This window comes from Hemibagrus wyckioides, linkage group LG21 (assembly GCF_019097595.1).
Source record: "Hemibagrus wyckioides isolate EC202008001 linkage group LG21, SWU_Hwy_1.0, whole genome shotgun sequence".
Taxonomy (NCBI): domain Eukaryota; kingdom Metazoa; phylum Chordata; class Actinopteri; order Siluriformes; family Bagridae; genus Hemibagrus; species Hemibagrus wyckioides.
Window position 1 is genome coordinate 13,007,430 of NC_080730.1, and position 18,597 is coordinate 13,026,026.

An 18,597-nucleotide genomic window follows, 5' to 3' on the forward strand; every position below is an offset into this window, starting at 1 on the left:
TGAGCAATAGAAGGTTGCTGAAGGAGTTAAGCACCAGAAGCCCAGCCCTATAGGAGTTAATGATTAGAGTAGAACTGGGGTGGAGGAAGGCAAGAAGGCTGGGGCCATGCCGAGGGTGTGTGTATGTGTGTAAGGGTGTACGTGTGTGTGTGTGTGTAAAGAGACAGCAGGATCGGTCGTGGCGCTTAAATCCAGCTGGCTGTTCCACTGGGAATGTAATCCATATGCGTGCACGAGTTCAGCTGCAGGAGAAAGGAGAGATATCACCCGCAAAGAAGCGATTGTTTTTGCTTTTCTTGTTTAAATTCCACTCATACCCGCCCCTGGATCCTGGCTCGCCTTTTTCAGCCAGGAAGTGAGAGACGGAAAAAAAGCAAGAGCAAGCAGTAGTAGTAGTTGCAGGAGTCGAAACAGAACAATGATGGAAGGAGAGGAGACGCTGGACGAGGGTGCAGCGTGGTAGGTCTTTTACATCTTTGTCTTTCTGGTGTAAACACTTGCTCTTGATTCAGTAGTAGCGAGTTATGGGCTATTGCGTCTGCATGGGTGGTGAGAGTGGTCCATGTGGGGTGTGTGTGTGTGAGAGAGAGAGAGGGGGGGTATAAACAGATGGCATGTGTATGGCAGATACCAAAACAAAGATCTAAAGATTTGTGTATGTTTTTAGGCTTCGTGATGTTAATGAGTTACTAGTTGGCTTTGTGTGTGTCTCTGCTTTGCTCCCTTGATTAGTTTGCTGCTCATATTTCAGTGTTCCCTCAATCGATGTTCCTATCAGTAACAGCTAGGAATGATGGGGGAATAAGTGTCATGATTTTAGAAATCATCTTTATTCAGAAATAACTCTTGTTGTTTGCGCTCAGTCTGTCTCTAGGTAAATGATTCAGAAATACCTTGACCTTGAGACCACTTGTAAATCTGAGCACTGAAGAAGACTTTGACCAACCAAGAAAATCTCTCCCACTGTTTTAACTACTGCTTCTTCTCAACTGTCAAAAAAGACACCCTGATGCCATCTTATTGCCTTGGAGACACTCGGAGTATCTGAGCTTCTTTGTCTGAATCCGGTGCAGGGATCATGGAGAGGGTGATCCTGAGGTTACAGATATAAAAGGTGACGCATTTTAGCTCTTTAAGTGCAGCTTGGAGTATCTCATTTAATAATAGTCCACTTGGCAGCTTTTGAAATCGCTAGCACTCCAGAACAGTGTGTACTGCGCCTGCAACAATAACGAAGCTGATTAAGGTAGTAATAATAAGATTTAGAAGCTCCGGCTTCTATAGGTGTATAGATTTGTTTTGTTTCGAAATCTGGGAGGTTCTCAGAACTTAATAACTGGCCACAATATCCGGATTGCCACGCTTCAAACCCAGACACACCTGTCTGTCTGCCAGAAAGTCTCGCTTGCCCTTTCATGAAGTCATCAGGAAGCAGAACGGATATTTTCAAGGCTGCTCAGGTGAACAGTCTTTTCACACCTAGACAAATGTTTCTGTTTGGTAACGATGGCTTAATGAACGCCTGTGTATGAGGGAGAAGTCCTAAGGTAAAGACAGCTGTCGAAATTTGTGTTGATTTGCTGTAACACGGTGCTGTGCTGTTGGCACAAGACATGCTGTTACTGCAAGAGCTGGCAAAAGGCCACACAGTTTGTCTTATGAGAGTGAGTCTTAGACCAGTTTGGTTTGACTTCAGTGGCCATAAGGAAGATGTATTGTTCTGAGGAATGCTTTTTAAACACCTCTCTGTATGCGTGTGTGTGTGTTGGTGAGAGATTGAAAACGTTCATCATAAAAGCGTAACTGTAAATAGTATAAAATAAAGACTTTCAGAAGATGCTGAAGTGTGATTTGATCAACCGTCACTTGAAATAATGCATAGATGAGATCTTCTTATCTGGGTCATGAAATTATATATAAATTTTTATTTGACAAACAGAATTCTTGTTGTATCAAATGAGCCTCATTTAACACATCAAACTGTATATGAACAGATTTGTTTGTAAATTGTTCACAGGAGCATTTACACAAAGTATTTGGTATTCATGAGAATCTTGTTAGTTAAAAAAAAGCATTTGCATTCTACATGATCCCCAAGATAGTAAAAAAAGTATTGAATATTGAATATTCGTATAATAAGTTACTGCCCATTTTAATATGGATTACACTGACAAACAGACAGCTTTTTTTATTTCAATCATTATTGTCAGTTTATGTTAATAAGGTGGAAGAAAACAATTCGAAACAAATCCATAAATGAGGACAAATAAGACTAGCCATCTAGTTAGGACAAAAGAAATGGCACCATGTATCAGGAGGGAGTTAATGCGTGACTGTGTTAACTGCGTTGTTGTAAGATTAGCTCAGAAGGTGCTCTTTAATCATTTAAGCGTTATTTTGTCATTTTCACCTTTTTTGAGATTTATGATTATTGTATGAAAAAAATATAAATCTGCTGCGTCATGAGACTATTTTGCAATTTGTGAGTGTTAAATATTTATCAACACACACACACACACACACACACACACACACGTGACTATGTAGAATATCTGCATTAACAATACATTCATATATCTGACAGGAATTATTAGATAGGTGTGACCTGCAGAAACATTCATGCACAGTTTTATGAAAAGATTGCTAAATGAGACCCGGTGTGTGTCTCCTGATTAAGTCTGAAATGGAAGTCGAGCAGTTTTTTAATGACTGCATCCATCTACACTGCACCTGTGCTAAAGCTGTAAAATCTCTCTGCTGCAGTACATGATTTGTAAAAGTGTGGCCCACAATATGCCATCAGTATATCAGAGCAGAGTAGGAAAGATTTGCTTGGCCTGAATTGTATCATTCATTTTGAAACTCCATAAAAGGCTAATTTCATGATTACCCTCTGCAGACACCCACATGGTTATATCTGAGTCACTGTTTCCTCATCAAAAGAGCACTTAAAACTATATTAACGCCTTAATGTTTAGCATCTGCACATAGGAACCAATTCAACTCCTACTTGTTAATGTTTGTTTTCATGTTTAGCCCATCCAAGATAATTAAATCGCACAGATGATCTGGTAGCTGTTAAGCAGTGAATGTTTGGGGATTTTCTGAGCTCTCTAGACTTGTTGTATTCCAAATTACGAATTAGGATTCCTTAATTCAATTATTTATATTTGGAATGAGAACATAAAGCTTTACTGCATGCCTATTTTGCTGCATCGTCTCTAGCACTGACTGAATGAGTGAATAACATTCATAACAATCACTACAAATACCTGCTCCTACCTAAACATTGCTGCAGACCCAGTACCCCCTTCATGGCAACAGTATTCCTATAAAGGTAGTGACCACTTTTAGCAGGACAATGGAAAAACTATCCAAGAATGGTTTGAGGAACATGACAAAGAGATCAAGGTGTTTACTTGGGCCTCTAAATTCCACTGATCTCAATCCAGTCAAGTGCCTGTAAAATGTGCTGCACAAACATGTCTGATCATGGAGACCTCTCAAAATCTCTCAACTTACAGGACTTATAATCTGCTGCTAACGTTTTGGTGCCAGATACCACAGCACACCTTTTGAGATGTTGTGGAGTCCATAGTTCAGAGCTGTTTTGGAAGAGGGCATACACAATAATACACATCTATCTATCTATCTATCTATCTATCTATCTATCTATCTATCTATCTATCTATCTATCTATCTATCTATCTATCTATCTATCTATCTATCTATCTATCTATCTATCTATCGATAGATACACGGTATGTATATACATACAGTTTAGAGGCACAGTGGGAGATTTGTGTGTGCGTGTGTTTTTGCCCCACTTCATTTTTTCCCACTCTTTGTTTCTACAGTTTTTAAATAGGGTTGTTTTTCACCCTCACTCAGCATTTTTTTTTTTTACGCACATTCTGTACACACTGTATATGTTGGAGGAAATTGTGTGTAATAATTATCGTGGGCCATGAGATCAAATTACCTGTAAGTATGAGCGAGGCTGCACATTTTCCTCTCTGCCAGTGTTGGCTTTGCATGTCATGTAGTTCTGATCTCAACTCTGAGTACGGATCTCAACTCTGATATGAAACTTTCATCTATAACGTACAAGCAACAATGGGGATTTTATTGGATTGATTTATATATATATATATATGTATGTATATATATATATATATATATATATATATATATATATATATATATATATGTATGTATATATATATATATATATATATATATATATATATATATATATATATATACACTTACAAAAAGTGTAAGGTTTAGGAGAGTGCAAAAGTTTGGATTTTAATAGGGAAGATAAAAATGCACCACTTTTTTTATATTTTTGATTTATTATTAATATCTTAGCCTTAACTATTTGATTATTTGTGTTGCTTGTTATAATGAAGGAAGCCCAAAATGCTGGGTGTGCAAACCAATACAAAATGAGTGGAAATGCAAGAAGAGTGGAAATCAGTGGAGACTGAGATTGTGAGAAGGAAGAGCATGTACCAGCTACAATGTATAAACATTATGCTGCTCTATTGAAGTTGCACAAGAAAGCCACTTAACAGTAACCTTGAACAAGAACAACAACAGAAAAAAAATTACTTATATTGATGTTTTCAATCTGGTCTGTCAGCAGATGGCTTGTGTAACAGCTTGCTGCTCGCTAATTTGATTCATTCCTTATCTCATATCCGGGATCCATCAGTGAACATCTTTCATTGAATAAATCATGTTTAATACTTGTTCAAAGGAGGAAGCTCTTTTTCCATCCTTCTGTTATTTTTCAGATTAAAGGCTTTAGTAGTGATTTAATGAAGGAATGAATAGGGAATTTTCCAGTCCTTCAGATGTACAGACTGCCGCTTTGACTTGTCTTGTGTTTTAATTGATGAAGCCAGTTTCCGAATGTAATCTGTGAGTTTAAAGCGCTTTCCTAACCCTGATCTTCCACCCTGACTAGTGGCATCTCTGCTGCAGCATTTTGTTGACGCCCTTGGCGTGCAACAAAAGAGTCTTCATTTTTTCTTTGTTTCACTGGTATGTTTCAGCCACACCATTGCCCTTTCAGGTAGATGTTGCTCAAGATTCCAGGTCCTGCTGGACAGTCTTGAGAAAGACAGAATACAAGCAGGATCACCGGCAAACATGATCCTCCTCTTCATCTGCTTGACACTGTGTTTTTCAGACCACTTGCAGTCTTTTATACATGTGGTTTGCCCTGTGATGGAAGAAGGTGCTATTTTTCTTTGATATCAAACTTGTTTGTGTTTGATCAACGAGTACTGATATCTTTAGTTTTTTCCAAACTGACATCTGGTCATCAAAACCACTTTGTGTTGTATAGGTATGATATCATATTTCGGTCCGTTGTGAAACGTCTAGAGTTTTATCTTCCAAAATTGTCCTCAGCCTCTTTGTCATGTGGCTCATTTGATCACCTTAAGCAACCATGTGCGATTAAAAAGCTCACGTTTGACTCAAGAGATACTGCAGATACTCCAGGCTTCAAGATCAAATAACATCCGAGAGATCAATATACTATCTTATTCTTTAGGGCTTTTTTGTTACGTGCCAAACTCTGACAGCTGATGAAATCACCATTCAAGGCTAAAATTTCAGTCTGTGTGCAGATTTATAGTTACAGCACACACACACACACACACACACACAAACACACACAGAAAGTACTCTCTCAGTCTTTTCAGAAAACGGAAAATGAATGTGAAATCACGAATGCGTGGCACTAGTTAGTCCAAGGTGTGTGCTACTATTGGTATGCATTTTCACCTGTCACAGCATGATTTATGTACAGCCAGATTAGTTTTTATCTCCAATAATCTCTGCTCTGATTGCGGCATCCGCAGCTCCATCAATACCTCTCCATCTCCTTGCTGCTCAGGAGCCAGCACCAGTAAGCTATTGCTTTGTTCGCCTTTGCAACTCTGACTGTAATTGCAGTCTTGTTTGACATTTGGCAGGAATGTCAGGTGTGTGTTTTTTGATACGCTTTAATCTCGATGAGCTTCTTCTTTTTTTTTTTTTTTTTTTATCACGCCGGTTTCTGTCGTACATGTTTAGCCGGCCCAGCACACAAACCCCTTCATGAGAACTGTCAAGGTAGGATTGCACAATAAATACATAAAAGATTAGATAAGAAGTCATGGAATCCTCAGTCATTATAGATTAGTGATTATTTAAAAGATTGCTGTTTAGATTTCTAAACATTGCAAGAAAATGTGGTTGTAAGCTGTAAAGCATATTATTATTACGCAAGCTGTCCTTCTCTTACAGCCTGCTTTATGACATTAGAGGGAGACAAATTATTCTCTAAAGAGTTTTAGCGAGAGACAAAAGTGGAAGAAAGCAGCAAGCCAGACACTAGACACTCATCAGTCCCTTGTGTATGATGTCATCAGGATGATTCTGACAGATATATATACTCTAGCCTTCTCACAAGATTGATGGACCATCGATTGACTGCAAGCTTGCGAGAAATATGACCCAGTGGACTGATATATTCCTCTCTCTCCAAATTCCAGTTACTCTATTTTTCTATTTTGCTCTATTCTGACACTTTAAATGTATGATGGAAGGAATAAAGCAGGGCAGAATAATTTTTTTCCAATTCTGGAGGAAAAAATAAACAGTGAGGTGGTGTGAGGGAGTAATTCTAGGACTAATTATCACTCTCCATTACCCAGACAAGTTTTATTTTTATTTTTCTTTACATGTAATGTACATTTTGGATGAACATTTGCAATACATGTTCAATAAGTATGAGAAGTGTATAATGTTTTAGAATGAGCTCTGCCTCAAGGACATCTCAAGGCTATGATGTTATGGACAATGAAGCAACACGTATTCTGGCCAGTCAGAATGAAGTTTAAGTAGCAATGAGATTTGGAAATTCCGTTTCTTCAGAATCTAACAGAGCCTAGGAATAATCCATACTTGTTGAAAAATGATCCATATATACATCAGACCTAATCATAAAGACACTCCTGTGTTTATCCCAGCACTCTTATTCATATCATACTGAAGAAACCTTTAACACAGTTGGTGTTGTTTGACTTTATACTATAGAGTTGTATTAAGTCTGTGTGAACTGTGTGTCTCATTAGTGCTGTATCTCAAATATTATTAGGATAATGTTTGCAGGATTTATATAGGAAATAATTCATGACACAGATAGGTGCGGTTATTCGAGAATAATACATAATAATACAAGCGGAAATGCATTACTTTTGTATGTTTTCTGTGGTGTTTTTCTACTTATACTGCAGCAATTTGCCAACAATTACAGTATTTAATTTATTAATGAAAAACACAAAATGTCTCCTAACAAAAACCTCACCCTATTAACAATTAGGCTCTTTACTTTCAAAATCCATTCATTGGTCTTACATTATGTGAGCTGTTACTATGGAAAGAATTATGTATTACAGCAAGCACATGAATGTTAACCTATCAGTCATCTTACAGTCAGTCATGTTACAGCCGGAAACTACGAACCAAAACATGCTACTGTACCAAATTAATGCAGATCTACTGACTGATTTGAGACTTGAACCATGCTGTGGAAAGAATGGAATTATCATCATTACAAGCAAATGAACTGTGTAGATTTCATAGAGTTTGTTCAAACAAGATCCAGGTCACAGCACCAGGCAAATGTCTGAATGTAAGGTATTTGTAGGGCAGGCAGATATGTAGGCAGTGTATATTTTGTTTAAAGAGCGATCAATTCAAGATGCAGCAGCAAGTGTGAAGTTACCTTGAGCAAAGTCCTTGACAGAAGGGAGATAGACATTCTCCACAAAGCCTGAATGGGAAGCAATGTCCTCCACAGAAGCAGAGGGGGGAGTGATTTTCTCCACAAGGTCAGAGTGGGGAGTGACCCTTATCCATGTAGCAAACAGGAGATCCAAATACACCACAAAGCAGGGGGAACAAGCAAGGTCTTTAGTTAAGCAATGAGGTTGAGTGATATTTGGAGCAGAGCAGGAAAGGAGGAGCAGTGTCCGAAGAGGAGCTGGAATTTTGAGTAACATCCGAAGCAGAGCAGGGAGACGGAGTGATGTCCGAAGCGGATCAGCAAGGAATTGCGATGTTTGAAGCAGTGCAGGAAGATGGGGCAATGTCCGGAGCAGTGGAGGGTGGTGGGGCAATGTCTGAAGCAGAGCATGAAAGAGGGGCAACATTCAAAGCAATGTCTAAAGCAGATCAGGAAGGCGGTGCAAATCCAAAGCAGTGCAAAAAGGCGGAGTAGTGGAGCAGAAAGATGAGTGATATTCAAAGTGACATAGAGAGAGTCAGGATACTGAGTGAGGGTCATGGGGAGTCTGTGAGCCATAATACTATCCTCTTCCTGGCAGACCGGTAGAGGTATGTCCTTAGCTGAGCAACAAGATAGGGTGACATCCTCACTGGGGCTGGAAGGGTAGGAGATGATTTCAGCATGTTGTGCTTCCCCTTTTCTAATAATCTTCAAAGAGTTTTAAACTATTCTAGCATGCTCTTCCTTCCCTTATTGCTCCCACAGCAGCCGGTTCTTCTCCAGGAGTTTCTATTGCCCTTGAAAAAAATCCGCTGAATCCATGGTACGATTTAACTTCCTCTCAGGTATATACTATATAACAAAGCAAGTCAACAACATAAACATGAATCAGGTGCAGTACTGACAACAGAAGACAAAAGCTGGACAATGGGTGCTGTACAAGACATGACTAAAATATGTGAATCATGTGCAAAGCTGTCACTTAGCTGTTGGTAGACCAGTGTTTGCTCTGTTGGTAAGTCCTGTGTGTTTGGTGCTAACCTGACAGTAAAATAGTTTACTTCCTATATGTTCTATAGAGATGCTTCTTATGCTTACACTCTGGAACTCTGTGTCCCGCTCTATGTTAGATTTTTGCCACCTGTCAATCTGCCAGTAGAAAATATTGCTAATGCAATAAAAAACAGTGGTTACATGTAGGATTTGTGTGGATTTATCCAGAGAAACTGATTTGATTCTGGTATTAGTACAAACATAGTTATGGTATATTTTAATAGATTTTGTGGTGTACAAAGCTCTATACTCATTGGGATTGAGTTCTACTTGTTTACATGATATTAAATTAGTCAAAGCAACACATGCATCGTGCCAATATGGTGCATTAGAGCTTCAGAAGTGGATGTTCAATGCTGTTTAGAAGTGCGTGAAGTGTGAAAAGTGTTGTGATACACCGAGCTGGCTGCTGACTGCGATTTCACTCAGCTGCCTTTCTGCACCAAGAGCTATTGATCTGTTTGGGTGAATGAGAGATCAAACCTCCACAACTACACAGGAGAGTGTTTTATTATAAATTATCTGCGGTTTAAATGCAGGTTGTCCTTCTTACTGCCAACAGGGCTTCTCTCTCTCTCTCTCTCTCTCTCTCTTTCTCTCTCTCTCTCTCTCTCTCTCTCTCTATATATATATATATATATATATATATATATATAATAAACTGTACAGTGCAAGAAAGGGAACGAGGAAAATGTATTTTTTACTGTATCTGGAATAAAATACAATTGGTTTTCTGTACTTAGTGACCAAGTCTGATTGTCTGATGCACTTCAGGCATCTTTACACTAGATGTCAGTATACATCAGAAACAGATCTGAATCTAAATGCAGGAATCTTCATATAAAACATGAAGCAAATCTCAACAGAACAGTAAGCAAGGACATCCTTTATTATATACTATATCACTTTTTACTGTTTTGATTAAACGCATTCAAATGTTAAATCATCTTAAGCAAAATTCTGCTGCAGTCCCTGAGTCCCTGAGTCCCTGCTGCAGCAAAACAATAACATTAAATTTGTTTATAGTGAAGTGTTTGTGATTCTTCAGCCAGTTTGTTGGTTGCTGCAGTATTTTCGTTAATCACTTTGAAGTCGGAGGTTGTCTGCCATGCTGGGGACGCAGGGGGACACTGTTATTGATAGCACAGTTACAGTGGCGTGAAAGTGTGAGCAGAGTGTTCTGAAGCACTAAAAGGTTAAAATGGGGCCTAAAGCCCTGTTGTGTCACTATGGCACTATGTCTGAAATGGTTAATTAGTAGCATTGTCAGTTCTTGTTGTTGTCCTTTGGCTGCTCCCTGTTCTGTGTTGCCACAGAGGATCATCCGATCCACATATTTGATTTTGGCCTTCCTGACACAACCCTCTAATTTTATTCAGGCATGGGACCAGCACTGGGAGTTAACCCCCCCACCACAGCGGTGATAGCACAGGGACAATTAGTGGTAATGTCAGTGAAAGGGTTTGAACAAGGAAATTAAAGTCAACTCACAATTTCATTGCACAATTAATCTTGAATGCCATGATGAAGTGGTTCAGCTGGACAACTACACACACACACACACACACACACACTAATATCTCCAGTTATGAGCTTGCATTATTACAGATATGAGCTGCAGTACAGAATACTCTGTTTAGATTTTCTGTTTAAACATGGCTCCTTTCTTTTAGTTCTAATTCATAACAGAAAACTCAAGAGAGGGTTTTTATTGGCTCATCTGATACAAAGCAATATCTGGCAAGAATTTGAGGAAATAATCGAAGAAATTCAAATAGATCTTGTGCAGAAAGGCCTGGTAGAACAGCTTCAAGCTCTTATCAGTTTTGGTAGATTTGCAGCATGGAACTGAACATTTCAGTTTCATTTCATTATATTTAAGTAAATTTAGAATATTTACAGACAAAAAAAATAAATAATTACACCTTATTTATGACCACAAAGTGGCAAGAGATGACTGTTACCTGGGCACTGATGTACTCTTATATTCTTCTTCTTTTTTATATAAATAAACTATATTAAATAAGTAAATAATAATGACAACGCCATTATTATGCATCATGTGGATTGTAGTTAATTATCTATTAGCAGCATGCGTGGAGTCGCGGTGCAGTACAGCCATAACCATGCACTGGCTTACCGTGTCACACTGGTGCCTAATTATCCATCCCCCATCCCTCCCTCCACTCGTCCACTGCGTCCTCCAACAGCCCTGGCACTGTGGATGTGGCTGCTGTGAAGTGGTGACTTGTGAGTGTGTGTCCGCCATCTTTGTGAAACACAGTTGGGGAGGGGCTTGTGCACGCACACACATACACACACACACACACACATACACACACACACAGTATGGTAGAGATTCATCATGTGATTGGACATATTATCATTGCTGTGCATGTGTTGATGAAATGAATCTGTGATGTCAGTGGAATTACACTAGAGTTTGTCGTCATCATAGAAAACCAGTATTTTAGTAATGACCTTTTGTTTGGTGTGTCCTTTTTATCACAGTTATCACCTATTTCTTTGGGTCTGGTGTAAAAAAAAATAATAATAAAAAAACCCCACAAGGGTTTCCTTTGCCAGAAATGAGGAAGGATCTACCAAGGCTTATCATGTTCTATACCAAATGTTTGTTGACTTATTTATTTATATAAAGGAATGGTTGGAGAATATTCAGTAGCAGTGAATTGGGAATATGGAGTAGAATCGGAGTAGGCACAGTGCCAGATACACTCCACACAGCTGAACTTGAGTGTTTGGGGAAACAGTCTTTTATACGCCGAGATGTTTTGCCAAGTCAGAGCAAAGTAAGACATGCAGTTTGTCAGACTGGGATCAATGGATTGACAAGATTACATCATTATTTAATACTGATTAATTTGGAAATATTAACAGGAGCAGAAATCATTTTCTGTGAACATGCCCTTGCTTGCTGTATTTTTATAGGTCATTTTTTTATAGCTGACTTGCCACAACAAAGCACTGAGTATCTGTATGACATCAGGACAAAAAAAAAAAAAAACTCTTGTGGGATTTGAAAATAAATAAATTTATAAATAAAACCTTCCACCTCAATAGAAATCATAAGCTGCTTATTGTCTGTGCTGTCACTGGGTGATCTATGAGTGAAGCTGCTGTTTGTGCACTTATTAATAGAATTCACTGTGAAACCCCATGACCACTGATAACAAACTGACCCCCCTGAATGACCTTCCTCGTTCCTTTAGCTTGTGTGTTCGTTAGAAAGTGAATCATAACGTTCATCTGAAAAGCAGCTGCGAGAGCTAATCTGTAAGCAAATCCAAATGCAGCACAGTAGCTTAGGTCAGAGTTTCTAACTCTGGAGCTTAAATCCAGAAGATATGCATGTCTACAGGTTCATGCAGAAGTTAGAAACAGCACAGAGGAGTGGAAGGAGGAGGTTTTTGCGTATAGTGCACGGACTCATGCTCAAAATCACTGTGCAGAGATACAATCAGAAGGCAGCGTAATGCATCTATAAATTGATAAGGTCAAAGTGATTGAGGGTAAGGATCATCGCAAAGGACAACATGGCTGCCATTCGAAACGTTACCTGAAGAGTGAGAAGAATATTAAGAACGTAATTCATTTTCATTAATTCATTCGGTGAAGGCAGTGACTCTGGAGTTAGAGAAAAATCACGTAAAATTCATGTTTTTTTTTTTTCTTCATGCATGCATTTTTTTCCAGACTCAAGTTTAAAGTGTGAGAGCTGCTTTCGAGGTCAAGAATGATCTAAATCCAAAAAACCTATCCTTGGACCTTTTGAATACTGGCCCGAGGCTCATTTCCACTGACCTCTGATACAGAACCACAGAGTGTGTGGAAGCTCTCATGCCATAACTGGTTTAACTTCTCACATTACTTCCTGTTTCAGGTTCCATGATAGCAGAAAAGCATGATGTCCAGAGCAGGGCATGAACACCTTACTGATACACAAATCCTAACTTTTAGAGAACTTTGTTACAGTATGTACATTTGCACTGAGCGCATGGTGAAAAGTGTCATGCAACTTGGATGGCTTTAATTTTCTTATATGAGAAAGCTCTTTGTGTGCTGATGTTCCTTCATGATGGCATGCCATCCATCCAAAATAAATGTGGTCCTTCACTGTTGCACAATCAGTCCAGGAATCAGAAGGAATTCATCTACATGTAAACAATGCTGTGGTTATAAGCGCCGCCCCATACAAGCGCCACCTCCAAACAAGACCAGAATCGGTTCAAGTATTCAGGCCAAGGGTTAGACGCTTCACACATTTTTCCGTATACAGCAAATGATTCATTTATTTTCCCATGCTTCCATTTTTCAGATGTGAGTTTCTCACATGATTTATTGCTTTTGTGATCATATTATTCACACGGCTGACAAAATCTTGTTTTATAGCAAAAATTAAATCAAATACATTTACACAAAAAACTGGAAGTGAAAGACAGGGTGACTGTGTTGGACAGAACATTTCTGTTGTAAGATATAAACCTGGCAACCCTGATGGATATTGATGATATTTAATAATATCTACTTTGTCGTTGAAGCACACCCGCTCTATCGTACACAATTAAGCCTAAAACTGCTCAGAAAGAGCTGCTAGACTGTAAGCTGGAGGTCTATGTTGTCAGCTCTCAGCTACGTACAGAGTGCTGCAGGAATGGGTCCTAAAACCTGGAAATGAGTTCGCATTTTTGCATGTCCGGATCCATCATTCTTAAGTCACAGGTTTTTTTGGGGGGGTTTTTTTTGATGGGTTTTTGTTCAAATGCCAAAAATAAGATCTATGCTTAACACAAGCTCAGGAATATTTTCCTGTTTTATTCTACAACATAAAATGCATCAATAAGACCCCACTCATGGTTTTTAAAGCTGTTACGTGTCCTAATTGCTAACAAGTGAAAACAGGTCATCACACCGAGCAGGAAAACTCCTCTTCTGCAGCCTCGCTATGTTTATACTCACACATTTGCGAACCGTTCCAACTCCATCATTTCTTTCTTACAGATTCATCCGCAAAAAGAGCACAGTGAATATAATAAATACAATACAGTACAATACAATAAAGAGAAAAACTGAAAGAAATTTAGTGGTGGTGATGTTGAAGTCATGTGACCGTAACATAGTTGGTTTATAGCCTGACTTTAGCGTTTTACTTCTGTCGTTTCTACTTAGGTTTTTATCTTTATTAGATTATCTTTATTAACAAACAGTTATTCTACGAAATCACTAGAAAGGAGCCTGTGGCATAAGGTATCATTAACGTCGTCCCTTTTTCCACCATGAACTGCTGCTGCTGAAGAAATAAATGATGATTATAGTAGTTACAGTGCTTGTAGTATGTCTACAAGTGAAATCTATTTGCCTAGTGTAATAAATAAATAAATTAATTAAAGCATTATTAGTCTGCTTGATTTTTTTTTAAATGTGTGAGCAAGTGATGCTATAGTCAAATTGTTACTCATTTACATCACGTTACAAGGCTTTGTAAATGATAATTAGGAAAATGTTCTGCTCTGATCCTATAAATCAAACATAGAATTTAAATAGATGGAACATATTTTTAATATGCAACTTACTCTGTCTTGTCAGCGACAGACATCCTGGTATAAAAAGGCTCATAAAACCTAACCCCGTTATAATAGATTCAAACGGCTCACATGAATAAAAAATGCCACGCTCACATTCACATACAGCGACTCGCAGCGACGAAGTGACAGGAGATCATTTATTTTCAGTGAGAGCTGGTGACTTCCAGCGACAGAGAGCGTTGATGACTGGATGTGGGTGTGTCCAGTGATAAGTTGAGAAACGTTGAACTTTATGGAACAAATGGAGCGACTTGGTCCAGTGGCTGTCAGTGAGAATGAAGACCGTAGAGCGCATGTGATACGTGACTAAGAGCTCAGACTGATTCTCCTTAATCTCGTATGATATGATGTATAAATACACTGCTGCACAAATCTCCCTCTAGAATTTTAGTAGCAAGAAAACAAATTTGTTGTCAAGTGTTATTACTATGGCAACCATGGGTAGCAACACCTCCTGGCGACTTGCAAGGATAAAATCGTTGTATGTGTGAATGCAGAATTAGATTATTATTTCTATCATTCTAACACCGAGCAATGGCTGTCTATGAAACACTGATCTTATTTGTGTAAAGCAACAACAGTGTGTCTGAGTGAGATCAGGATGAAGGAGGGTCCTGACTGGCTAACAGGGTTTAGACCACGCCCCCTTTCAACTCACTCCGTGGAACGTTTTGCAGTCATGGCTCCCCCAATGGGTTTGTTGGTCATTATTAATGTATGTCCACATCTTTGCCCTCTGATTTCCATCCTCACACGGGTCATTCGGTGTCACATGGTCATGTTGTGTGTTTTTTTTTCTGGGGGGGGGGGTTTCCTTCTCGATAGAATGAAGACACGAGGAGGAGAGAAAAAGACAGACAGTCGCAGGGACCAAACAAGCTGAGCAGTGCAGTTCTGGAAATCAGGAGAGCACATGGGAGATATAGAGAGAGGGAACGAGTGACAGCGAAGGCATAGAGTGCGGAGTAGAGAGAGAGAGAGAATGAGAGAACGATAGAGGCTATGTTCTCAAGGAGAGAAAGGAGGACAGCAATTATTGTATCTAGCACCCAACAGACGCTCCTGGCATCAGCTGCTCTCTCTCTCTCTCTCTCTCTCTCTCTCTCTCTCTCTCTCTGTCTCTCTCTCTCTCTCTCTCAGTCTCTCTATCTCTCTCTGTCTCTGTCTCTCTCTCTCTCTCTCTCTCTCTCTCTCTCTGTTTCTCTGGCCATCTGGTACTCACCGTGTTTGTTATATAATTGATCCGAGGAAATATGCTGAAGTTCCGAGCGGACCGGCGAGTCAGGTAGGTGAGGTGTTGACACTGCAGGGACGCTTTAGCGGAGCACGGCAACGTGAGAGAGAGAGAGAGAGAGAGAGAGGGAGAGTGGAAGAGACGAATAGGGGGGAAGTTTATAGTGAGCGAGCTACAGAGAGGCAGGCAGCTGCAGAGGCAGCATGACTGGAAACTCGGAGCTGGAGGTCAGGCAGGACTGCAATGCAGTGCTGGAGGGAGACATCCATGACTCGTAGGAGATCCTTTCAAGCCTTTGTACCTCAGCGTTGTGTGAGTGTTGGTGTTTAGGCGTGTGTTTAATGTCAGCGATCATGGGCCATGTGCTCCAAGAAATATTGTGTGTAGCTGAATAGATTGAAAATCATGAACGGATTTAGAGTGTTTTTGAGAATGTAATTGTGTCTTTTATGTGTTGGATATAGTACAGGGACTGGTTCTGTTTCTATATAGGTTTCTGGGTTATGCATGATAAAGCATGCTCAGTTGCAAGACCCTAAGAGACACACACACACACATGCACACACACACACACACACACATACACGTTTTTCAGCTGATGTTCTAGATTTGTCCCTCTGTATTCAGAGCCACTGGATTCCTGACCGTTGTTTGTTGTCCTTTACATGCAATTTGTCTGTGTGTGTGCGTGAGAGTGAGTTAGAGAGATAGAGAGTATGGGAAACAGCAGACTGCCCCGACAGCTTGTGCTTGTATTATTTGGCATGTCATTCTAAAGCATAATTCTTCGTAGGAAGTGAGACATTTCTACTCTGCCAAAGATCTATGCTTCTCTTCTCATTCTGCTTTCTGGTCATCCAGACCCTTATCCAGCTCCTCCCCTGTCAAAGCCAAATGCTGAGTGTAAAACGCTTAACATCTCTCCCTCTTAATAATTCAGCTTATGGCACAACAGCTGCAGAATGCACTGTACTGCTAAACAGTGCTTTATAGTTTGTTTGTCTTTCTATTTTGTTTGTTTTTATATATATAATATTCTCTTTATATTATATTTGTTTATATTTTGTCCATTGTGTATGGCTTTTGTTCTTACTCTCGCTTCTGTAGAACTGAGCAGAAATAATAATTAACACAATATGGATAGAAATATAGTGATATTTGTATATGACAGTCCTTTCAACATATTAAACATATCACTTAACAATCAGACAGCATTACCTGGAACCTCTATTTACGAATATTCAGAATAAGCTATATAAAACTTGATTTTGTTATTGTGCTTCTTTGCATATTGCTTCTGCAATATTACGATAATATAATGCACATGGGGTTTTAAGCCTTCATCAGCTCTACACAACATAGACTTACATTTATGATCGCGCTGAAGTGCAGCATCAGTAGGCTGTGTTACAGATCTGGAAAGAACACACACACACACACACACACACGCTCCTACTCCAGTAGATGTGAAATCCGTTCCTGTGAAGCAGCTGCCTTCTGCAGAAAGTTTGAAACACTTGTCGTTTAGGACACGAGTCCCTGGAGCTCAGCCTATCTGAGTTCTGTAAAGTGGGACGAGATACTGCGTTCTGTCACAAGTGGCTGAAAGTGAGTGGCTGTCAGGTTAAAGGCAGAACCGGAGCATGATAGCGTCGCTTGGCTACTAGCATTTTGGATATGATACATTTCTTCACACTCTAGGCGAGAATGCTGTTATTGCTGCCCTAGTTTTATGTTTAGTTTCGCTTCAAATATTTATTCGTGATTGTTTAACCCTCTGGACAGTTACGGCCATGGTCACACACACACGCACACACACAGGGCTAAAGCTAAATGGGTGTGTATTGATTGAGTGTAACACTGTACTGCTAACTGTTGAATTATTAAGCAAGTTGGGCGACTCCGCTTTGCTGTTTTACAGGATTGTTGTGACTAGTCTGGAAAAGTGTCATGGAGCTTGCAAAACATTTATACTACTGTTCATCTGCTTTCTGTTTTCCAGTCAGAATGAGCCGAACGGGCCAGCTGGGCTCCCAGTGATCCATACTCGTCTGGAGGAGAACGGACAGATCCAGAAAGAGTTGCTGTAAGGGTGCCTTTCTTTCTTTCTTTCTTTCTTTCTTTCTTTCTTTCTTTCTTTCTTTCTTTCTTTCTTTCTTTCTTTCTTTCTCTCTCTCTCTCTCTCTCTCTCCCTCCCTTCCTGTCTGTCTGTCTGTCTGTCTGTCACTCAACCAATAACCTAACCTAGTGAAAAGTACAGAGCTTGAAGACGATAGATGAGGCGTTTTCATTCCTCGACTAGAAAATATTAGATCATGTTTGGGAGAATGGGAAACCCAGCGTGTGTCGGTGACTTGGGTTGGATTTCAAAATATCAGGAAGACACATAAAGTGAGACTTCGACATGAATATGAACATCCAGATTGAAAGAGGTGAAAGAAAAGTCTGTGTGTCTAATCAGGGTCACTTCTTAGAAATTAGAGCCATTTTTCTGTGTATGTGTGTATAAGTGTAATTAATTCATTAGCATCACCCTGATGACTGATGCACTAATATCCAAATTTCCATAAAGGTTAATGGTATTTTTATGTAATCGTCACAGTGTATATGTGTAGTAATGTTCAGTTTTCCTTGAATTTGTCAGATTGCTGATAAATCTTTTATGACGAGAGCGTTGCCCAGCTCACACGGAGACATTACCTCCACCCTGCTCATGCTCTATGTATTGTTTAGGATCAATACACGGCTTCCATAGCACATTAATAAAGTTTAATGCCTCTACAGAAGAGGTCTTTCATGAGTCTGATCTTTTCTGCATTTTTTTTCTCATCTCAGTTGAAATGAATTAAAGGCATTGACATGATCTGGTGCAGAGTTTATGATGTCTGTCTGGACATGTTTCTTGTTTTACATGT

General features: G+C 39.4%; 1 protein-coding gene across 6 annotated transcripts in view; it reads left to right on the forward strand.

Annotated features, from left to right (window-relative positions):
* plekha6 (pleckstrin homology domain containing, family A member 6) overlaps positions 1-18,597 on the forward strand; it is a 94,934-nt gene that overhangs the window by 35,356 nt on the left and 40,981 nt on the right. For 2 of the 6 annotated variants that reach the window (XM_058373851.1, XM_058373852.1), the window contains exons 1-2: positions 118-459; positions 17,685-17,768. In XM_058373851.1, the coding sequence (XP_058229834.1) occupies positions 419-459; positions 17,685-17,768 (125 nt within the window). In that variant the 5' untranslated portion in view covers positions 118-418. Of the gene's footprint in view, positions 1-116; positions 460-1,412; positions 1,461-15,686; positions 15,734-17,684; positions 17,769-18,597 lie in introns of those variants that run through there. The other 4 variants (XM_058373849.1, XM_058373855.1, XM_058373850.1 and 1 more) reach the window with 4 other exon arrangements.